At 34.4% G+C, this 24,600-nt stretch overlaps 3 protein-coding genes across 3 annotated transcripts; all 3 read left to right on the top strand.

The window, feature by feature from the left end:
• The first annotated feature begins 1,872 nt into the window (after nucleotides 1-1,872).
• Nucleotides 1,873-6,088, top strand: LOC122603568 (lipid phosphate phosphatase delta-like). The gene is made up of 8 exons (XM_043776303.1): nucleotides 1,873-2,055; nucleotides 2,722-2,817; nucleotides 3,410-3,484; nucleotides 3,579-3,709; nucleotides 4,687-4,790; nucleotides 4,872-5,000; nucleotides 5,175-5,290; nucleotides 5,505-6,088. Exons 1-8 carry the CDS (start codon nucleotides 1,891-1,893, stop codon nucleotides 5,916-5,918), a joined length of 1,230 nt encoding a protein of 409 aa, XP_043632238.1. The 5' UTR covers nucleotides 1,873-1,890; the 3' UTR covers nucleotides 5,919-6,088.
• Nucleotides 6,089-7,769: 1,681 nt separating this feature from the next.
• LOC122603748 (DEAD-box ATP-dependent RNA helicase 37-like) lies at nucleotides 7,770-11,125 on the top strand. The gene is made up of 6 exons (XM_043776539.1): nucleotides 7,770-8,584; nucleotides 8,684-8,767; nucleotides 8,912-9,154; nucleotides 9,731-9,895; nucleotides 10,028-10,141; nucleotides 10,248-11,125. The coding sequence occupies exons 1-6, from the start codon at nucleotides 7,856-7,858 to the stop codon at nucleotides 10,707-10,709; spliced, it is 1,797 nt and encodes a 598-aa protein (XP_043632474.1). The 5' UTR covers nucleotides 7,770-7,855; the 3' UTR covers nucleotides 10,710-11,125.
• A 3,035-nt stretch (nucleotides 11,126-14,160) lies between these two features.
• LOC122603765 (fibrillin-5, chloroplastic) lies at nucleotides 14,161-16,446 on the top strand. Its single transcript, XM_043776563.1, has 7 exons — nucleotides 14,161-14,481; nucleotides 14,566-14,681; nucleotides 14,771-14,893; nucleotides 15,366-15,464; nucleotides 15,858-15,902; nucleotides 16,009-16,082; nucleotides 16,243-16,446. Exons 1-7 carry the CDS (start codon nucleotides 14,208-14,210, stop codon nucleotides 16,325-16,327), a joined length of 816 nt encoding a protein of 271 aa, XP_043632498.1. The 5' UTR covers nucleotides 14,161-14,207; the 3' UTR covers nucleotides 16,328-16,446.
• Nucleotides 16,447-24,600: the final 8,154 nt, after the last annotated feature.

Below are 24,600 nucleotides of genomic sequence, written 5' to 3'. Positions count from 1 at the left end.
TAGCCTAGCATTATTAAAGGGATATCAAAGTCTGAAAAGATGAAAGACATTGTTTGATAAAGTAAAGTAAATATAAGATAAAAGAATTAGACCAAGGATGAAGATCGGAAGGTGTTAGAAGCTCCAAAACCTTCTTGGAAATCTGCAAATCGATCTAGGGTTGTTGTTGGGCGGCTAGGGCTGCTAAATCGGCTCTCTCTTAGGGTTTTGAGGGTTAGTTCAGCTTAAATAGTGATTTAAGTCGGTTGATGATCAGGGTCGACCAGTGGCGCTGGTGGGCTCACCAGTGACGTTGGCTGTGGGCTTTTCTGGGCCAGCGGCGCTGGTCAGTGGCTAGCGGCGCTGGGTTTTCTCCATCGTTCGGCGCCCGAATCACTTCTTTGTGTCTTGTAACTTCATAGGCTTCCTTCTTGAGTTACTTGATGTCATTTACCCTATCTCGCATCTTCCGTGAACCTGCATAAACATATGATTCCATTAAGTACCAATAGTTTCGGAATATTAACTCATTTAAGCATTGAAACGAAGCCTTTCGATAGGGGTTTTTATCACAAAATGGGCGCTCATCAGTTAACAAATCTCGCTCATTAATCCCCTCACCGGTTTTATAGTTCTTTGCCTTTTGTCGGTATTTTGAAATGTGGAGAAGAGGATAAGTGGATCCCCAACTATCGATATCCATTTATTTTATATTTTATTTTAATTGAATAAATATATGGATAATAAAATAATAAAATAAGCGATAAGAATTAAAAAGGTAAAAAAAAAGAATTATTCTATTTTTGAAAGGCAAAAACGAATAAATGACTAACACCTCAACGCAGATGCGCCTACCCCAGCTCAATTCCTGGCAATGCCCTAAAGGGTTTCCTCCCCATGTGTTAGATGAGTATAACATTGCTAAGACCCTCTCACCACATTTGCATGTGGCATGATTCGAACCTGACCCCCCCCCCCCAACCCAAATTGGAAACCACACTGTGAAAAACCCCCACTACTAGGCTAAAACCCCAATGGCAAAAAAAAAAGTATTATTGAAATTTGTTAATGATCAATTTTAAATTAATATTAAAATGAGAAGATGAATTGAAGCCGACAAAACTCGAGAGGAAGTTAGCCTTTTTTTGTTTTTGAACCATTAAGGGACCGGTTATATAATGTCTGTAAATACTAAGTTAATATAATTATTTTATAGTTTAAAAAGTCAAAATAAATAATTTTTGATTGACTTAATGAGTTAAAAAAATACTTTTTTATTATGTTTACTAAGTTTTAAACAAACAGAACATCACATTAAGGATGTGAACGAGTCAAAAACTGGCTCGATTCGACCCGACTCGTAACCTGCAGATGCATCAAAACGGGTTCCGTGACCCGACTTGTTAACCTCTCGGGCGAGGCGGGTCGGGTCGGGCCATGTTCGAACAGATTTTAATTCGGTTCTTGGGTTTAAGTAACTTTGTTTTATTCATGTGTCAAAAATCAATAGACCCAGTCCAAAACCCGAAAGTGTTTCAAAATGAAAACCGTGACTCAACCCATTATCCTCTTGCACAGCTATGTTCAAGTCAGGTGGAGACATGTCAAAAACGAGTCACATGTTTTTAGTTCAATTTCACATCCCTACATCACATCAAAAATCACTTTCGTTTTCAATACAAAACTTGGTGCGAATGGAGTCACCCATCCATAGACAACAACTGGCAAGTTGGTCAAACTTGAACACTTTCCTCGCATCTTTTTTTTTCTTGGAATGTTCCTACCGGAAACAGAAGTTTTCTTCCCATTCAAAATCCATAACCAAAGTCAAATTCATTACAATTCAACTTCCATTTCATAACCCCCCCCCCCCCCCCCCCCCCCCCCCCCCCCCCTTTTTTGTAGAGCTTAATGATGATAATAATACCCACATGGCAAGTATCATTTTTATGTGGAATTTTAACATGGATTATTATGTCTTCATTTTTCAATCTTACCCACATAATTAGGTCTTTAATCCAATCATGGGTTTCTAGCTATGTAATCTCTAGTACACCTATCATTCTTCAAATTCAGGTATGCAGTCCAACTGTTTGATTAAATGTCAATGAGAAAATTTTAAATTCTCTTGTACAAATTTGTGTTTAAAATTTGATGTATGCAGCTAACGTAGGGCTGCTTTAGTGTAAATAGTATACACGTATATATATATAGGGAAAAGTTAAATTAGGGACTCCTTTTTTTAGGGACGGTAGGGACTCGTTCTACCTCCTTCTCCGGCCACCACCACCATCTATCTCTGACCACCACCACCATGATCATCTCCGACCACCACCATGATCCTCCGGCAACGGCGACCATCTCCGGCGAGACTTACACATGTGTAAGTAACTTACACATGTTTTAAGTACACTTTTTTTTAGGTAGATCATCCATCACCGGTCACCCCCCTATCACCCTCTATGACCTATCACTCTATGACCTATCACCCTCAATGACCTATCACTCCCACCAGCTTTGGTTTATGAATATCCTTAAGGGCGAAACCCGCTCCGAATCATAATTTTTATTCGACTTACACATGTGTAAGTCTCGCCGGAGATGTCGCCGGAGATGATCAATGGTGATTAGATCTGATGAAAATGGACGGTCTAGATCGAGTCCCTAAAATAAGGAGTCCCTAATCTAACCCACCCCTATATATATATATATAATGATATATATTATTTGTTGTTTATGCAGAAATACCAACACACATATTTGGATGGGTTATTTACAGGGTTATCTTGTGTTGTTTCTGTTCCATTCTATACTGGTTTTCTTCCCTTGCTATTTTGGGTATTTTCTTTTATCCTTTTTTCTTTTTGTTTATGGAAATTGTAGCAGCAGAAAATTGCTTCTTTGCATAAGCATATTTGGATATGCTTATGGCGAAAAGATGATTTTAAAGTAACTTTTTCTTATAAAGTAAGCTATAAAATGAAGTAGATGTCTAAACACGTTAAACTGCGTTTTGGCTTTATTAAACACGTCAAGCCATAAAAGCTTAACAATGTGCGATCCAAAACACTCGTGCCTGTAACAAGAAGCTGATAACCGGGTTGTTACCTTAAGAGGGTAAACGTGTAAGTTTGAATCCTGCATGAATAATCAGTTTGAGATGACTCATCTTAGACTGCTTATTAAGTAAGCTTATCTCAGAGCATCATGAGCAGATAATTTGTTTAACTAGCCTAAACAATCACAATTCACAAATACCCTCAAATGCCGAAAGGTTCTAACTTTTATCCAAAAATGATTAAGTGATTGTTGGTCTTTAGAATGGATTACCAAATCAGCTCTTATCTTCACACATAGAAGTATTCTTTTTTTCTCTCAAATAACTGCAAAGATTTCAATTAAATGTGTAATGGTGGTTTTTATGTTGTAGAGTGGACATGGGAAATTGGCAAGGCAAATGACCCTCTTGATGGCATTCTGTGATTATGCAGGAAACTGTATAAAGGTATAATGTCGTGTTTATTCTTTATTATTGGTTATGTTATACTAGGCGTCCTTTCACCATTCGTTAATATTTTCTACGTTGCTTATGTTTCTAGGATGTGGTGTCAGCTCCTAGACCAGCGTCACCTCTTGTGAGGAGATTGACAGTAACTGAAGATGAGAAAGAGAATGCAATGGAATATGGATTGCCTTCTTCACATACTCTTAACACCGTTTGCTTATCTGGGTATATTCATGCTTCTAAACCTTAACATTCCATTAAAAAAGCATTAAAATGTCTGAATCATTTCTATTATTTTTATCATCATAGCTAGTTTTTGGTATATATAAAGTTCAAAATAAATTTAATAAGGAGATGTTTGCTTGTGGGTCTGCCTAACCTGATCCAAATCACTTGTTTTTTCAATTCTACATGAATCTTTAAAGTAACATGAGTATTGACAGAATTATATAAGTACTCCTCTTAAAAAGCCAAAAGGCTAGATGAACCACGGTTTCACTTTTACACGAAAAGTCCTCATATAACTTCCAGAGTTCCAGTCATTGGTCCCAAGCCTTTTTCCTAAGACTAATAATCAGAAAACGCACTAGTGATATAAGTTTTTAAATCTGGTATATAAATCCTTGGAGAAGTGCAAAAAAATAATTCCGTATGTAAATTCCTGATTGTGATATATTTCAAACGAAGGCTGCTACAAATGAAAAGGCTAGTGTTCTTGCATTATGAATTATAACTTGAAAGTAAATGAGTAATGCATTTCTTGCTATCTGGAGTATAACTTGTAGGCTACAAGTTATAGCCTTTTTCTTTCTTGCACAAATTAGCAGCTAGCAACTGTATTCTGACATATTGAACGTTCCAAATGTTTAACTAATTAAGGAGTTGGTTTTTTAGTAGAATAAATAAATATGCGCCCCCAAAAAGAGAGTATAAATTAATTTGTATACACTCTGCCAACCCCTCCCAGCCACACACACAATTAAGGTTTCATTCTTGTTCTTACTCTTTAAGTGATCTCCATCAATCATTAACTCTCTAAGTGCCATCGTTCTAATATGCGTTTTATTATGCTCTTAAGAAAAGATTGGCATAAGGACATGGTTTTGAACTTAGATACTCCCTGATCATAAAATCAAATATGGGATGCTAAACGGTGTTTACTGTATATCATGTTTATTGATTGTGTTTTCTGGGAGTTTCAGGTACCTCTTGCATTATGTCTTGTCATACAATGAAAATCCAGCTGCAACCTTTCAGTTAGCAGCATTTGCATTTGTTTGCTTATTTGTTGCCCTTATTGGATTGGGTATGTTTCATAATAATATGTTATTGTCTCCTGTAGCTTTTATATCATCCACAGCTAGTTGATTTCTCCATCTTTGTCTAGGAAGAATATATCTCGGCATGCATAGCGTGATTGATATTATTGGTGGCCTTGTGTTTGGATTTGCAATACTCCATTTTTGGCTATGTATTCATGAACACGTTGACCAGTTTGTTGTTTCGGGCCAAAATGGTACAGATACATCCACTCATTAATCGATGTTCAATTTTCTGCATTCAATATTCATTGCAATTCAAATGGCAGGCCTTATCGAACACTCCCACAAACCATAAACCCTTCTTCCCAATCGTACAGTTCAGGTTTTTTTCTACAGATTCAAACGTACGGCTTTTGTTTTTCTTGCAGTTACATCCTTTTGGATTGCTCTTAGCCTCTTGCTGCTATTTGCTTACCCGACACCAGAGTTGCCAACTCCAAGTTTTGAGTATCACACAGCATTTACCGGTGTGGCATTGGGAATTGTAAGAATATTACTTCATTATATACTCCTCATTCAAGTATTACAATTCTAAGTCTTCATTTGAAGTGCCCCATGTAAATTGCTTTATTTCTATTTCGGAAAATACCTCTGTTCATTTTGATCATTACAAAAAAAACCAATAATCTTGATTTATGTTTGCAAAAAACATTAATTTTGTAATTTATACTGTACAAACATCTAATTTCTACATCCAGGTAACAGGGGTCCAGCAGACATATGATCACTTCCACCATGAAGGCGTGGCCCGTGTGTTCACATCTCAGCTCCCTGTCGCTGCATTTATCGGTAGGATCTTAGTTGGTATCCCAACCATACTGTTGGTCAAATTCTGCGCCAAAGCTTTAGCAAAATGGATTCTCCCTATTACAGCTAATGCATTAGGCATCCCTATACAATCTTCAGGGTACGTCCCAGCCTTGATCGCTTCCCCAACTCTTAAAAAATCAAACGAAGTCAAACAGTCAAATGAGTTTCTCCAGAAAATGCTGTTTTATAGTAATCAAGATTCATTCGATGTAGATACAGGTATACGGTTGCTTCAGTATGCTGGTCTTGCTTGGTCCGTGGTAGATCTTGTTCCTACAATATTTTTTCATCTCAATTTGTAATCTATTATGACACTGACACTTGTTTCCAAAACATTTTTACTTACACCTGACATAGTTTTTGAACCAACGAAAATATTGTTGGATGTGTTTAAAATTGCTACGGAAATTAGGTTTGACATAAAACGAGTTGTATTATAGTGCAAGCTATATTTTACTTTATTTTGTTTTTAGTGTTAGGTTTTCTTAAAAATCGTTTTTACATGTATATTTATTTATATATATAATTTTTTTTATTGGCTAACATTAGTTGATACAGAGACTTGATATGTATTGCTGTAATATTATTTTCTTGGTATTGTTTGTACGATTATATGTAAAGTTAATTTAAGGCAATTATTTTTTTCTTTTAATTACATTTAACAGCTTATGGTTAGGTAAAATGATTTGTGAATCTTCTAGTTATCTATATATATACTATATTATATAAAGCATTTTATCCAGGCTAACATACTATTACATCTATATAATTATATCAAGATGATCTGTACACCACTTATTTTTAACCATACACCACCATTTTTGTTGTAGGATGTTTTGATAGTGTACGGTTAAAATTAGGTCAAAATTAGGTGATGTATAGATCTTTATTCTGGTTGATTTGCCCGAAGGAGTTTGTTGTGAGTGTGTCCTTTGGTGGTGTGTTCAAGTGGTGTTTTTGGGCCATACCCCCTGTAATTTTATTTTTTTTGGTTAATGGGTCATTCCCCTGTAAATTGTATTCCATCCATCCAAAAAAATTACAAAACAAGTAGTATGGTCAAGTACCATACTACGGTCATTGTTGTGAGGGAAAGATGTTCACCATTTTAACATTAGGGGAAGTGATATTCGTACCATAACATTTGATAAATTTACAACTGTTGTGCATTGCATACTTATACAGTGTGCTATGAAACATGTACAATATGATAAGTATATAAAAATGTTATACAATTATGGGAGTCATCATTGTTATTCAAACTCAACATAATGGGAAACGAGTAGAATTCAAACAGTTGAGCTGTTGAATCTGGTGGCCGAGTCAGCCAAACACAAAAAGTGGCTCCAAGCAGCGATGCGAAGTGCACCACATTACGCCCCAACGCCCTCGAGCCGATCCTGTATCCGGACCTGGAGCCGATGTGCTTCGCTTCTAACTCCCCCCATTAAGTCTGACTAGTTATTATGACTATTCTTCTAAAACTCTACCTTATATAACCAAATAAAATTTGGTAATCTAGCAACATAGAAGAGTGACACATATATTGATGATAGCACATTTCTCCTAAAATCTAGTGAGACAACGTTTAATCATAGAAAGTACAAACATATATTGATCCCTATATTTTCGATACATTGTACCAATAATTAGAGTACATGTACATACATCTCAGAAATATAGGAATCCTTTTTATTAGGGATTCTGATTCTGTTTTGATTTCCCTACATTTTTGCATTTCTCTCCATCCCCCAACATTTCCATTCCCTCTTCGTATCCAGGTTCTTCTTTTCTCTTCTCATCTTTATACATACATCTATTGTTTATGTTTATATATATACACCTTGAAGTTTATAATGTCACATTTTGTTGTATTATTTGATGTCATGCTTGATTATTTTTTGTATTTATTTGAATTATCTGCTTATATACAGGTATAGATATATTGGCTTTGATTGGGTTTTAGTATTTTTTTGATGTCATTTTTGAATGCAAATGCATGATATTTTAGCTGTTATGTAGCTACATTGTTGATTTTCTTTTTCTTTTTTGTGTTCAGGGATTTATAATTGTGTTAAAGTTTGCGGCTTTTTGATACCAGAAGAATCTGCAAAAAGCAGGATTTCTTTTTGTTGGTATCTATTATTTTTCGTGTTAAGAGATTTGGGTTACGGGTTTTTGTTTTTTGGGAGTTTAGGTAAGGGTTGGGTTGCAGGTTGGTAATTTTTTTTTTATTATCATGAGAACCTCGTGGGCTGATGCTGTTGATAATGCAGCTTCGGGCTCTGATGGTTATGGGGTTGGAGGGTGTTCTAATAAACCTGCATATGTTCCGCCTCATCTTCGTAACAGGCCACGTACTCCTGAACAGGTGACGGGCCCAGCTACATCAAATAATGTGCCATTACCTGGTAACGATAGGTTAGGATATAGTGGACAAACGGGTGGGTCACGCTGGGCTACTTCTAGGTCAGATTATGGTAGGACGGGATACGGTACTGGCGGTGGTCGTGGTGGTCGGGCAAATAGAGGTAGTAGTTGGGGTGGTAGAGAATTGGAGGCTAACCCGTTTGGTAATGATGACGTAGATGAGGTTGTGTCATCTCAAGAAAGTAGTGGCATTAATTTTGATGCTTATGAGGATATTCCGGTTGAGACTAGTGGGGTTAATGTGCCGCCGCCTGTAAATACATTTGCTGAGATAGATTTAGGAGAAGTATTAAATCTTAACATTAGGAGGTGTAAATATGTCAAACCGACCCCTGTTCAACGGTATACAATTCCCATTTCTCTAGCGGGTCGAGATCTTATGGCTTGTGCTCAGACTGGGTCAGGAAAGACAGCTGCCTTTTGTTTTCCAATAATTAGTGGGATAATGAGAGGACAACCTGTACAAAGACCACATGGTTTTAGGACAGTATTTCCACTTGCTCTCATTCTATCTCCAACTAGGGAGCTCTCTTGTCAGGTTTGATTCATAACCAATTTTGTATAGAAGTTTTATGCTATGTATGTATTGGCCCCTTGTGTATATCTATAATGTATGTGTGTTGCTTATTACATGTAGATACACATGGAAGCTCGAAAGTTTGCTTACCAAACAGGTGTCAAGGTAGTGGTTGTTTATGGAGGAGCACCGATTAATCAACAGGTAAAGTATCTCAACCTTATTTGCATGAATATCTGGTGTCACAGAAATTTTACATCTGTTACTTGTATTTTTACAATTTAGTGAGTCACATATATAATTATATAAACATTTGCTCAATGTTGGTTTTCCTTTGATGCATGGCAGTTACGAGAGCTTGAGAGAGGTGTAGATATCCTTGTGGCGACTCCTGGAAGATTAGTTGATTTGCTTGAGAGAGCAAAAGTTTCCTTGCACATGATAAGGTATTTAGCTGTTGATGAGGCAGATCGGATGTTGGATATGGGATTTGAGCCTCAGATAAGAAAAATAGTCGAACAAACTGACATGCCCCCACCCGGTGGAAGACAAACAATGTTGTTCAGTGCCACATTTCCTAGAGAAATCCAGGTTCGTTGGGTTTAATTCATTCAAAAATGTTTTGATGCAATGGAGTTAATGATTCGTACCTTTATCACACATTATGACTTCAGATACCACTTGATTGACTCATTGACCACATTCTGAGTGCTTAGTTCCTGGCATATTTCCTGATACGCCTAAGTAGAATTGGCAAAACAGCCGGCTGGGTTGTTTCCTTGAGGGTCAGCGGCTGCATTTTTATTGCATGCCAAAAAGGTGTTATTATGTGCATGTTAAAATGGCACCATTATGAGCATACTAGATGAAATCAGACCAACGTGTCGACATATATTGTCTGTATCTCGAGATGTATAAATATGAATGGATCAGATATGGAGTTTTTTCTATCAGAATGGTTATGTATATAATGGGGGAAAAACTATTCAGGACATAATAAGCATATGAATACAAGCAACTTTTGACCTGTTAGATCCATTTAACCCAGCTCATTTAGCTATTTTTCTAATATTTCAAGTGTTTGACCCGATTATCATTGATAGATAATCCACATTGAACGATTCTTGTGAATGTTTGTTTTAATGGATTATACTTTGTATTCTGCAGAGACTTGCATCTGATTTTCTTTCAAATTATATATTTCTGACCGTCGGACGTGTTGGTTCTAGTACTGATTTGATTGTCCAAAGGGTGGAGTTTGTTCAAGAAACTGATAAAAGGAGCCATCTTATGGACCTGCTTCACGCACAAAAGGATAATGGATCTGGCAAGGTACAACTAGATCCTTTTTTATGCATCCAAAACTCCAAATATTCATATGATGATAATACAGATAGTTATAGTGTTTGGAATGTAATACTAGTCATTAGCAATGGATTGATGTTTGTGTTGGTACTAATGCAGCAACCACTTACGCTGGTTTTTGTTGAGACAAAGAAAGGAGCCGATTCTCTTGAATATTGGCTATGTGGTAACGGGTTTCCGGCTACTACCATTCATGGTGATAGAACACAGCCGGTAATGAAGTTACATTGATAAATGTTATGTTGATAATGTCTTTATGAAAGGTTTATGTAGCTTGTTGCTCATCATTCGTGTTTTTATGTTGATAAAATGGCTACAGGAAAGGGAGCTAGCATTGAGGTCATTCAAGAGTGGAAAGACTCCAATTCTTGTAGCCACTGACGTGGCAGCTCGTGGTCTTGATATCCCAGACGTATCTCATGTTGTCAACTTTGACCTCCCTAACGACATTGATGATTATGTACACCGGATAGGCCGAACAGGACGAGCTGGCAAGACAGGATTGGCTACAGCCTTCTTCAACGAGAACAACATGTCACTAGCAAAACCGCTAGCTGACCTGATGCAAGAAGCCAATCAAGAGGTACCTCAATGGCTGACTCGTTACGCCAGTCGGGCAGCTTACGGGGGTGGTGGTAAGAACAGGCGATCAGGAGGACGTTTTGGTGGGCGTGACTTCAGAAAGGATAATACTTTTAACAGGGGCATGGGTGGCGCCATGGATTACTATGGTGGTGGGGGTGGATATGGTGCGGCCGGTGCCCCCAGTGCCTGGGATTAATCAGAAAAAAGTTTCTGTATATATATGTAACTTCATCTAAAAGATATGATGAACCATGGTATGAAAATTTTGTTTAGTTGACAGATATGATTACGCCATGCCCTCTTCCTCCGATTATAACATAACACAAGAGCATTGGCCTAACCCATAGAGTCATAGCAATGCCTTGTTAGCAAGGTAAAAGAGATATAGAACTAGCAAATTCTGTCTCCATGTCTCGTTTACCTTAGCATCATGCAATTTACCCTTTTCATGTTGACCGCGATCAGTTGGAGGATTGTTGGTGGTCGGTTACCTTGCCTGATATGACTATGTTAAGAGAAATGTAATATTGCTATCTAGATATAAATGCTAAACGTTTCATACTACGTAAACCTGGTTTTAATAATGTTATTAAAAGAAGTTTATATCATCAATTTATCAGGCTTCATAGGATTCATACATACCGTTGGTGAGATACCCACCAGACTATCAGTTGCCATGACACTTTCATTTAATGTTTAACGAGGAGTTTTCAGTTAGCAGTTGATTTGTCAACACTTACCTAGTCTTGGTTATCTTATTCTGATTTTTTGTCATGTTACTGATTTCGATTTCAGTTAGATGTCATGTTTTCACTCGTTTCTTCGAATGATTTGAACTTAACTGTTTGATATGCAATGTGAAGATCAACAATAAATCGTTCATCTACACGAAATTAATTTGACAGTGGAATTTTAAAACACAAAGTATAATTTTCAATGGAATTCTTATATTCTAATCTAAACTTACTCTTCACCAATAACAAAATTAATTCTGAAACTAGTTTACTCAATAACCGTAGATCAACATGGAAATGTGTTGTACACTTGTCGAAACTCATCTAGCACAATCCATGAGTTTTTGTCCTTTTTGTGTTATCCGAACCAAATTAGATATTTTGTTATTATGCGTCAACGACAAACAGGAAGACTTGAAAAATCTTGATACTTCAACTTTTTCAAAGTCCCTTTCAACGAATGTATTCATCAGCAAGTACATCATTTTTGCTGATGAATGTTCTATTGCATATTTGTATCTTCAATATATATTTTAGACTTCAAAGTTAATTTCATTTATCTTTAATGTGTACAATCTAGATGGTCTAACTTCGTTTTTCAACTTTGATCGACTATCGAGTGACCAAATTATTGATAATCTGTCATCAGTGCCGGTCCTGAGTTATCTAATGCTCAGGACGAGATAAGCAAATTATGCCCATACCAGATGGATCAATGATTCTGTCAAGGTTTATAATGGCAAACATGTTACTCTATATTAAGTTGGTATATTATTATCTTACAAAATTTTAAACTTTAAAATAACATACTTATACATCATATTCTTAATTTGTTATTGGTTTTTTATTTGACAAAAACTTATAAACGGAGTTTTACATCATTTTAAGGGTAAAAAGAATACATATATGTCTTAATAACTATGTAGTATGTTTTGGATTGTGAATATTTTTGTTAAATAAAATTTTGATATGAATTTATAGAGTACTGGAAATTTTATTTGTGTTCCATTGTTATATTTGGATTGTGTTTAAAAGTGTTGTTTTCATTTTATTTTATGATTAATGAATATTCAAATATAATTTATTTTAAGATAAATTTGATTGTTTTAAATTTTTAAACTTCAGGACACGTGGTGTATGGTTTTTAAAAAACATAGATGACAAAATATTTAAGTTATTCTAAAAACATATTAAAACATATAAGGTTAAAATGGAAAAGCTTTTAAATATGAAGGGTTAAGTTTAACAAACTAAATAATATAGGATTGTAAGTGAAAATTTAAAGAAAGAAGACATCATATTTGCCTTTGTCTTCCTCGAACTAACACCCTGACCTGTAACAATTTCCGCTATTAAAGCTCCAAGACCTTTTTTTAGCAGCATCTTTTTATCATGTCTAAATGGATCTTATATGAAAAGTTTTGATGCTTAATTAACCTAGCATAATATAACTTCGATATAATTTTTGATGCCCATAATTCTTTCGTTTTTTTTTGTTGCTCCGGGTTGTCGCCCTCTTCGCCCGGTAGCAGGGTCGGCTCTGTCTGTCATGCCCTCGGATTGACTGTGCTGGTGATGTGGTCGATCGGACGATGAAGAGACATGTCGCTGAGTCCAATCACCACTGTTGTTAAAAAAAAACTTAGAGTTTAACTTAAGTTATAAAATTCCTAAGTCGCATTTTGGGACTAACTATAAAACATTGAAATGGAAATGGAAATTACGGTATAATAACGACGAATGAATAGTCAAGTAACTTTGTTGGTAGGGTTTTAATTGAAAAAATATAGTGGAAAGAGAATTATTTTCTAAATTGTTTAAATGAATAATTGAATAAAAAAAAAAAGTAAATGGCTGGGGTTACAGATAATTTGTCTAGACATGTAGTATAATATTGTTATACTGCAATATTTATCCATATTTTTAGGAGATGATTAGATGAAATATATAATACCTTTAAACATGTCCATACGAATTAAACATAGCCCCTATTATTTCTTAAAAGGAATTTATTTGCAAACTAGTCCTAATTATGTAGATTGTATTATAAAGATATTTAAATATGCCTGATACATGATTCGTGTGTATAAAATAAATTGTGGTTAAAGTAAATCGATGACCGAAGCTAAATTATAATAAACAGTAATAATGAATATAATATATGTTTAGTTAGAATTTTGGATTTACCTTAAATTTTTAGAACCACATCGAAATTGGAACTTATAAGCATAGTGGATGATGACAAATAGCCTTCTAATTTCGGATTATAAACTCAAAATTTTTAAGTTTTTATGTTAAAAACTTATTATAATTAATACAAGTAATAGGATTTGAAGAATTGAGAAAGAAAATGAGACAATTTATTAATGAAAACGACCAATCAAATAAGGTTATAATTTCTTTTGTATTAATAAAGCAAGAGTTAGAGTTTAATTATAAGTCTAACAAGGATGTTGAATTTATATACAACTAAAAAGGTTAATTAACAATATAAATAAATTAAAAGGACATGTATCGCTCAAGGATTACGCCACGTATTGTTTGAAGCACGTGTCAATCATGTTTTAATTTATTGGTGGATATATCATAAGGAAGATTTAATTTGAAGGAATTAAAAAAGATGCAATTGGTTAATAAATTATTATTTCACTATCCAATTATATATCACTGTGGTGTCACGAATGCTAATTACTAACTATTAATTACTAACTCGTTTCAGTTGTTTTTTTTAATATATATATACAAATACAGATAAAAAAAAGTCTGAATGTAACAAAATTAAAAGAGTTTTATATCATTAAAAATTATATTTATTCCGTTATTTTTATTATACGAATTTTATTTAGCATATGGTTAAATTGTAGCCAAACATGATAAGCTAAAAACAAACATATAATAAGAAAAAGAAAAAAAAGGAGAAGATAAAAGAATTGGAAGTGTTAGAAAAACCGAAGAAATAAATGGCGTTGAAGCTCATCTATCCCCATCAAATCCCATCCGCTTCACACGTGCCTACTTCTTATTCTTCTTCTTCAATATCAACAACGATACTAACGACGAGACCACTCTCTTCTTCCAACAAAAGAAGATCATCCAATTCCTTCACCATTCAAGCTACTGCTGCCGGAGAAGAAGAAACAAGCAGCAACTCAAAACAAGCATCAGCTTTAATTGGGAAAGAATATTCTTTAACAATTACTCGACTAAAGTCGGACATTTACAACACTCTCCAAGGTCCAATTCATCAATTTACTTACTTATTACATTATATGGGGGGAGTTTTTTTTTATTATTATTATAAATAAAATAATGTGATAGGGATCAATAGAGGCATTTTCGGAATCCCGAGTGAGAAAAAGTCTGAAATTGAAGATATAGTCAAACTTTTGGAGTCTTTAAATCCAAATCCACACCCAACTCTTCATCTTAATAAGGTCAGCCCCCTTTGACCATAATCAAAATACTTATATATTATGTTTATGAGAATAGTAATAGTATTTATTATATGAATGAAAATGTTCAGTTGGGTGGATGTTGGAAGTTGATATATAGTACAATAACAATATTGGGATCCAAAAGGACAAAGTTAGGATTGAGGGATTTTATCACTTTGGGAGACTTCCTTCAAGTTATCGATGTCGCTAAGGTAACTCACTAACATGTTGTCTACTTCCTTCCTTTCATTCATTATGTTTATATTAAAAAAAAAAGGGCGTAATGGAGGGCACCTTGTCGCCGGAACCACATTGGATCCCCATCGGTTATGATGCCGGTAAAATATCTTCACTTAATACCCACATGATTTGGGCATCCCTAAGGATCGAACCAACGTCACTCAACTTCACATGTGGGCCCAAGCTGCATTGGTAACGGTATCACTCCATCTATTGATGGATTGGTTTTATCGTTCACTTCCCGCTTTTTATCTATCGGTGATGAAAAGAGTTCTCTTTTTTTTTTTCAGTCAAGATTTTATGAGAATCACTATCATTCAACTTATGGATACATTTAGTTGTTGTTACAGAAAGTTATAGAATGGTTCTTGTTTTTTGTATACTTTCATTTATTTTACGACAAAAGATATTGACTGACATATTCTGATGATGGTAAAAATGGAGGGGAAAGCAGTCAATGTGATCAAGTTTAATGTTAGAGGGCTTAACTTGTTCAGTGGGGAGCTAATAGTTGAGGCCTCCTTCAACGTTACTTCGAAAACAGTTAAGCCGCCTTGATACCCCTCTTTCCCTTGTTTTTGTGATGATAATATTGAACAAAATAACTAAAAACACATTATGAGAATTCAATCTGTTCTGTTAAATAAATGGTAAGATTATCATTAATCATTTGCAATAAATTTGATTGACATCTTTTACACAAAATATAGATCACATCCTCTCCATGATATGGTACAAAAACGAATGTTGGTTATTTGTTTTATTGTACTGCAACATAATGATTACGAGGTAATGGAAAACCTTTTGTTGTTGGCACGATGGTCAAATTGACATGGAACAAACATTTATTTTTAACATTTTGTGTATATATGTGTGTGTGTGTGTGTATATATATATATTGGATTAAAAATTTCTCACACTAATGTGTTTCCGCAGAGAGTGGACATCCATTACAGCAACTCAACTATTGTCCCTGATCAGGTATCCCCATGTTCTCTTATCAGTTTTTACCTTAGCTCATGATTCGAGCTATGAAAAGTATTTGGATGGTGAACGTTTATCCGAAGTGCACTTTCTGTATCTACAGTTGATGAACATGTTTCGTAAAAACTATGACGTCCTTCTTGGGATCTTCAACCCAGATGGTTGGTTAGAGATAACGTATCCTTTATTATAACTTTCATGAAAACCTTCAACAATTAATCTGAAATAACTTGCCACAACATGCTGCATGACTTACATAATTCATTGAAGTAATCTATTTCTTATTTGGAAATGATGTTTATACAAGTCGGAGTTACCCTTGATTTCATGGAAATAGATTTGTGGACGATACCCTAAGAATAGGGAGGGATAATAAAGGCAACATCTTCATATTGGAGAGATCAAAGGAAACCAATCCCTGAGCCATGTATTCATTATTTTTCGAAACAAGTGTTTCTTGCATGTTGTAAATTTTTCACTATATCTAAAGCTGTAAAATTCTTTGATTTGTGGGTATGGTAAAGTAATTGTGTTTTATTTATCACGTATTTAAGATTACAAGCGACTAAGCGAGTAACTGCTTATTACATGATTAATCCCATGCACGCTTTATGAATCCCAAAAGAGAGAAGAAAAGATTCAGAGTTCCAGTTGGTCAATCAAACCCCATCCAATTCACGATCTGGGTAAGAAAGATAATGCTGTATTGAGATGAACAAAAGAGGAGAGACAATTCTGGGTAAGGAAGATATTGTTGTATTTTTTTGCAAGGAGTGAGGTTCACAGCGAGTTTACAAGATGCTACAACTATCCGATATTCATTGTCTTACTAATAAGAATGTTCCGTGGTGTTACTTGGCCCTATCTTCACAAGGATTATCCAGATGGTTGTGCTCATGCCACCTTTGTCCTGTTCTTCCTTGCCTCGCTAAGCTTCTGCAGGTCATTATCTTTTAAATATTTGAATTTGCTTGCTTAAAAGAATATGCTACAGGGCTTGCCACAGAGTAGCAGAGGACCATTGGTAAATTTAAGATATTTATTGCATACTTAAAAAGAATGCAATAAAAAATAAGAGACATACACTCCGAAACAATGTTTTAGAGGTTCAACCCATGTATGTAAGCTACCCACCATAATAAGAGTTTGATTTGTGTTGTACAGATTGTCAATCATTTGGAGCACATGAAGCCTAACCCCAGAAATGACTTACATAAACAGAAGAAAGACAAGGTTTTTGCCACAGCTGTGTTTGATAGTCATATCAATCTGGTGGGAGGTTAAACGATAACTTTATGGGTGAAAGCGATGTTCAGCATTGTGGGAAGATGAGAGCTTTAGAAAATTTGGTGTCATCTTGGATTTTACAAGGGGAATAAGATTCTTGACTTCAGTTACACTGTCAGGTATTGTCGTTATTGTAACAAATTTAAAGGGTGTTTGGATGGGGGTTCTGAAGGTAATTCTAGTTTCTTGAAGAATTACAAGAAATATTATTGAAAGTGTGCCATAACTATATTTAATATGGAACCTAAAAGAATCATTAGCACGCTTTTGGCCTATAGCGGTATTAGGTGTACCAACAAATAAATGGTTTTGGGTTTAAGCCTAATATGAGACATAGGTGTAATAAGTATATACTTCTCTTTCATTCTGACGATGCCACTCCCGCAGGATGCTGGATATACTAGAAAAGTTTCTTATCCGTAAAGGATACACTTTTTCAAGGCTTGATGGCTCAACCCCGACTGTCTGGTGCCAATATCTTGTTAATGGCTTCAATTCAATTCCAAGCAAACAGGTGGATATTACAATTGAAATCATGCAGGCATTTTAGAAGTAGCAAAATAGACGGGTTGGGTAAAAGCATGCTTTTTTTTGGTAAGACCTTGAAAGTTCGGTCCAGGTCGGATTTGGTTGACCTTTTAAAACTATTTGTCCCAATTTGTAAGCTTTTTTGTAAATATATAATGTGTGAAAATGAAAAGGGTAGTTGTATTATTTCAACAATAAGTACATTTCTCTAATAAAGTGATCTAGGAGGTTTTATACATTGATCAATCCTCACACCCATTTGACCTGTTTTCTTCTTTCCGAACTATTGGAATCTGGTTTCCGTATTGTTAGAGTTATTATAACCTATTTTTAAGAGACTTGGTGTGTATTGGTTTATAATTTATAATTATCATTATATACCTTAGTTGATGTAAATCTAGAATATTGTTTTGATATGGATTAGGAATTGGATATAGTTTGGGAATGGGTGTCTATGCTTATTTAGTTATGTTTAGTACTATTTGGTTATTAATAAAATGTAATATTAATTTTCTTCTCAAACATCTTATACTAACTATTTATCTCTTAGATAATAGATAACCTGAACAGAATATGCCCGTTCATTAGGAAATAGACCAAAACGGCCCTCTTGTTTTCTGTTTCTTTTATTAGTAATTTCAGATCCAACATTGAATATTATTCCATTTCAGGTTTTCCTTCTATTGACCCGTGCTGGTGGGCTTCGACTGAATCTTGTCCTCGCCAATTGTGTTATTATATTTAATTCGAATTGGAATCCCGCTAGGTCAGTTCGATTTGGACCGAAACGCCATTTTGGGTTTTTTCGGCTTTTAGCAGCTAGTTCTCTAGAAGAAATGGTTTACCCATATCAGGTTTACAAATAGCAGCTCTCAAATATTTTTGTTCCTGGGAAACTGGAAAAACGTAATTTTGAAGGTAGATAGGTATAGCACATTCATAGAAAGGACTGCAAACTTGAGTTATATCTAAACTAAGCTTGATATATATGGTTCGAGCTTGACCTGAGATCATCTACATATATATGGAGCTCGAAATGTTCGTACTTGGGTTATTATGATTTATGAACACAAACTTGAGTTTTTATTGCTAGAGAACATGCGAATTGGGTTATGTTTTATCACAAAAGAGTGTAAGACAAAATGGACACACATTAACAGGTCAAAACTAACCTTAATTAAATCTAATAAAATTTTCAAAATCACTATTGATTAGAAAATAAGAGAGATTCATCTTGTTATTATTTAGTTTTTGTAATTATATTTAACTCACGAAATATGTATAAATTGTAAAGTGTAATACAATAATGTGTTTCACAGACTCACGGCATTTCTACTGTAACTAGTTTCTCACCCGCGCTTCGCTGCGGTCCGTAATCCGTGCGTTACAACATGGATTAAGTTATTTATAAGAAAAATGATTAAAATGAAAAGGATTAAGAAAAGATAACGAAAAGTAAATGGGGTATTGTGAGGTGCACCAATAGAAACTTTTTTTTTTTTGAAGGACAGTTTTTTTTTTAAGGACAGTTTAAAAAGTTACTGTGAGGAATTGTATATTATTTTTTGCTAGCCGACAAAAGGAGAAAAGGAAACGAAAAAAAAAAAAAGAATTAAAAAATGGGGCCATTGTGAGGTGCACGAAGAATCACGCACGGTATTTAATCTATATGTAGGAATTAAACCTGTCTGACACAGTGATTTTGCCACCTTGTATGTGTGTTCTTAAATCATAGTTTTAACTCGAATCTGATAAAGTTTTACTCCTTAGACTTCGAATTACTTGATTGTGTTAACAAGTTAATATATAGAACTAGCAAATTCCGTCTCCATGTCTCTTTTACCATAACGTCATGTGATTTACCTTTTCCCATGTTAATCACGTAACGAATTGACGAGCTGTTAGAGGTCTATGTTAAGAAAAATGTTATATTTAGATGATGTCACATGCGATGCATGATAATATATACATTAAGTAGATTATAAATATAGTATAAGTAATATTATTTGAAAAACAATGATTAACATATACAGTCGTGTACATTAATCGGTTATTGACCAAACCGGTTAGGGTTGGAACCCGATTTAGTTAGAGTTGACTATTCTCTAACCAGGTTTGACCTCTAACCGGGTTGCGTTCAACCCAGTTTGAATAGGCATGAAACCCAACCCACTTGTAACTAGTTAGGGTCGGTTAGTAATCGGGTCGGGTACCAAACCGGTTAGTAACCGGTCACAATTTGCCGCAAATGAACTATAGTCTCTAACCGGTTACAGTTTGCGTTTTTTTATGTATTTTCTTGTACAACATATTTAATGATTTAAAACATTGTTTTCTTAATTAAAAGTTATTTTTCCAAAAAACTAAACGCATCATGTACCTTCATACTCCACCAAATATGAACCCAAACATCTTGTGCTCAATCCGCAAATAACACTCGAACAACGTTTTTACGTGGTTGGTCAGTCGAAAAACTTGGTGTTGCCATGTTAAAGTGATTTTTGAGTGAGTGATTTTAGTGTTTTGACATGATTTTAGAGTCTTTGGAAGCTTTTTGATTGTTTGTTAACTAACTAATATGAATGCATGTATATGTAGAGATGTTACAATGGCATTTTAGTAAAAACAAAAAACAAAAAAAGGGCTATAAACGGCCATATTTGGGCCTGAAAAACGCTCCTCCTGCTGTTGTATCTTTCTGTCTCTTTCCTGTTCCATTTCAACATAACCGGTTACTAACCGATTAGAATAACCGGGTCGGGTAACCGGGTCCTAACCAACTTCTAACGGCTATATGCCTAACCGGGTCTTAACCACTGGGTTTTGGAGAACCCGAACCGGTTAGGGTCAAAACCGAGTGTTGACCGGGTCGGTTACGGGTTGTCTTTCGGGTTCGGTTTGGGTTTTTGAGAACCCGAACCGGTTAGGGTCAAAACCGGGTGTTGACTGGGTCGGTTACGGGTTGTCTTTCGGGTTCGGTTTCGGTTACGGTTTTTTTGTACACGTCTTAACATATATACGTAAAGAGTATAAATTAACTTACGTTAATAATATAAATGTCAATCTTAATAACATAATAATTTTTCATTTTAGATTAATAAATGAGAGCAATATATAATGTAAGACAACTGAATAATGAACAATGATGTGTGCACAAATAATAATCTACATATATAGTGCATATGTACGCATATATATAATGTACATACATATATATCTCCTTTAAATCTATCCTAATTTATATAAATTTTAGTTTAAAAAAAATCATGAATACGCATATCTTCTATAAACCTTATAATAATATCGTCTTCTTATCATATAAAACAAAATAAAAAAATAATATTTAATAAAATTGAAAACTTGATTAACCAACTAATATTGAAAAAATAGAAGAAAAATATAAAACAAATGGTAAGATCTTAGGATAAAAAATAGAGAATAATAATATAGGAAACTTTAATGTTGACAACAAAATAGTATTTACTAAATAAATGTTATATAATAATAATAATAAATATTTTTTTGTTAGAATATAAAATTCTAAATTTTGATGATACTTGAAAACTTGATAAACTTAACGTATAAAATTCCAAATTACAAACTTTAAAATTCAAAAATATATTAATTGACATTTATTAATTTTTAATTAGAATATGATTAAGTTAGGATTAGTTGACATTTATTAATTTTTATTAATTCTTTTTTCGGTATTAATCTCTCCCCTACCAACATCAACTTGTCCAGCAAAATTCTCATATGCAAAATAGGCCAATACCTTATTTCTTATCTCGGTTTGCCCGTTGGGTACAATATGAATCTTCTGAAAAATTGGTCTCCTGTTATCTCCACCTTTGAAAGTCGGTTATCTTTATGGAAAGCATCTACGCTCTAACTTGGAGGTCAAATAACCCTCATCCGTTTTGTGCTTGATAGTCTCCCGTCCTACTATTTTCTCTTCGTTCAAGGCCCAGTATGTGTTATCTCTAAATTAGATTCAATAAGAAGATCTTTCTTTGTTGGGGGTAGGGGGGTCGGTTTCAAATAGGAAAATTCCATGGGTTTCCTGGAATTCGATTATTGCTCCTATTGACTCGGGCGGGTTTGGGTTGGGTTGTTTACAACAGAAAAATATTTCTCTTCTTTCCAAATGGTGGTGGCGACTCAAGAAAGAACCCAATAGCTTGTGGGCTCGTGTAATTAATGTCATTCACCATTCATCGCGTAACTGTTCACCAATACCGTTCAAGTATAATTTGGCGGGAGTTTGGAAGGCTATCGCCAATCTAAACTCCCACCTCGCACCCTTTGATATCGCTTTGGAGAATTTTTTTACAGGTACCGTCGGAAATGGTTCAAATCTTAGGTTTTGAATGGACAATTGGATTGGCAATGCTCCTTTATACCGCACCTACCCCGACCTCTTCAAGTTGGAAAAGCAAAAAGACCGTCTCATCATGGATAGATGCACCGGCAACAGACGCTTTTCTCAATGGGAATGATACTGGTCCACCCTCCATCATCCTCACTCGAACTATATCAGCTCCTAGAATTGTTGTCTCGGATATCACATGTCTCTTTAACAAACAAAAAATGATTCTTAGCGCTGGAACAAAGATCCTTCTATTTACTATAAAATCAATGAGACATCTCTTACAATTTGCCTTCCATGGCCCAAATTGTTGGATCTTTTCATGGAATTCACTTGCCCCCTTAAAGTCAACGTAATGTGCCGGAGACTTTCTTTGAATCGTTTAGCCACCCTTGACCAGCTGATGGCACGTCAAATACCAATCACCTCACCCCTCTGCTCTCTATGTAACACCCATAATGAAACAACGGATCATCTCTTCTTGAATTGCTCCTTTGCCGATTCTGAATGGAGCCTTCTTTGCACATGGTGTAACCTACCAATTGTCAAGCCCTCCTCCACCAGAGAACTTTTTGAGTTTCATAATACGATCCCGGCAAACCCACTAAAAAAGGAACACATAAGCCTTGTCATTTTGGCCTATTGTTGGATAATTTGGAAAATAAGAAATGATTGCATTTTCTCAAATAAGACTCCTTCCATTCGCTTTGCAATCAAAAAAGTCAAGAGTACAAGCTTCTTATGGTCTACAAATAGATCGAACAAGTCAGCTTTCAATTGGCCCCAATGGAGTAGTTTTAGTCTCTAATTCTTCTATATACACTACTACAAAAATAATGTAATAGAGACCGGTTTTTAAAATAAAGACCGGTTATTTTATAAAAGTGTGGTCTCTAAACTTATACAACTGGTCTCTATACACATACAAGTATAGAGACCGGTGAAATTAATAGCTCCCACTTAAAAATTAAAGATAAAGACCGGTTAATTATAATAAAACAGGTCTCTAAACTTAAAAAGTTTAAAGACCTCTGCCTTTCTAATTAGGTGGTCTCTATATTATTCCAATCGTGTAACTTTTACTTTAAAACTTACACTCATTTTCACTATCTCACTAGTGCTCTAATCAGTGTCAAAAACAACCAACCAACCCCACTTCACTTCATCAAGCCAAATTTATATTTATAGATCGGATGGTCTTTATTTTGTTCATCAACTCTTTTACTATTTATTAAATTATTATACATGGCTACCTTTAAGATTATAATTATTCGTTATTCACAGGTTGTGATACTTTAGATTTGGTGATCAAGATTTAAATTTACCTTGTATGGTTGGAGATAGAGATTTTTAAATTTACCTTGTCTTTGATGGATTACCATTACCAGCAAGATTAGGAAGAAAAAAAGGGTTAGACCTATACTTATGAAGTTATTATATACCATACCACATATATACATATCTTATCTTATTTACTTTATATAAATACTCGTATATCATCTAATCTTATTTTTAATTTTATTTCGTAGGAACTTTAAAGTTGTGAATGTTTTCTTTGATTTTTTTAGTCTATTTGTTTGAGAATATATGGAGCAAGAAGATTCAGACTCATTTTCCCATATGCCATTGTTGGATTTTCGGCTTATGATGGATTCCAAGGTTTTATAGGAGCATAGTTTACATGATTTTTGCACATATATTAGTTAGCTTATTATTTTGATTTCTTATTGTGTACATAGTATGAATTGATGAATGTTTTTACATTTTAAGTTGTATTGTTTGGATGGAACGAAAACTAGTTTTAAATTTGAAATTTTTTAGATCTGTGAATTAGTTTAGATGAAATTGGTTTGAAATTTGAATTAGTTTAGATCTGTGATAAAAACGATTAATATTAATTATTTTTTTTTAATAAAAAAAAGAGAATAGAGACCGGTGTTTATATATATAACAGGTCTTTATAACAAGTATAGAGACCGGTTGACAACCGGTCTCTATTTAAAAAACCACTAGTCATAGAGACCGGTTGTACACCGGTCTTTATTAGCTTTTTTTGTACCAGTGGTATGTTTTTCATCTGTGCTTATGTCTTTAATATTCTCCTATAACTCTATCTTGATGTACTTGCTTAACTAGCCCCTTGCTAGTTTTTTCACCATTAATATACAACCTAATGTTCTAAAAAAAAAAAGTTGGCATATGATTAATTTTAGTTGGCAAAAAATGAATAATGACACATAAATCCTAACATATCATCTCTTAGTAATATATAGAGATAAAATAAATGTTTGTAGTCATATAAAGAGTAACTGACCTTTCACATAGTCATATCAGGCTTTTTGGAAAGGAGAATATGGATGTTAAGTTTTTTTTTTAACATTGAATGTTATATGTTAAAAACTAGCGAGAAGCCAGTGAAAGAGTTCAAATCAAATAGAAAATTACATAAATGATTGGATCTTATATTTTTATAAATGATTGGATCTTATATTTTTATGAATTTTAATATTA

The sequence above is a fragment of the Erigeron canadensis genome, chromosome 6 (assembly GCF_010389155.1).
Source record: "Erigeron canadensis isolate Cc75 chromosome 6, C_canadensis_v1, whole genome shotgun sequence".
Lineage (NCBI taxonomy): Eukaryota > Viridiplantae > Streptophyta > Magnoliopsida > Asterales > Asteraceae > Erigeron > Erigeron canadensis.
Note: the sequence above shows the minus strand (reverse complement) of the source record. Positions and strands in the feature narration are given on the sequence as shown.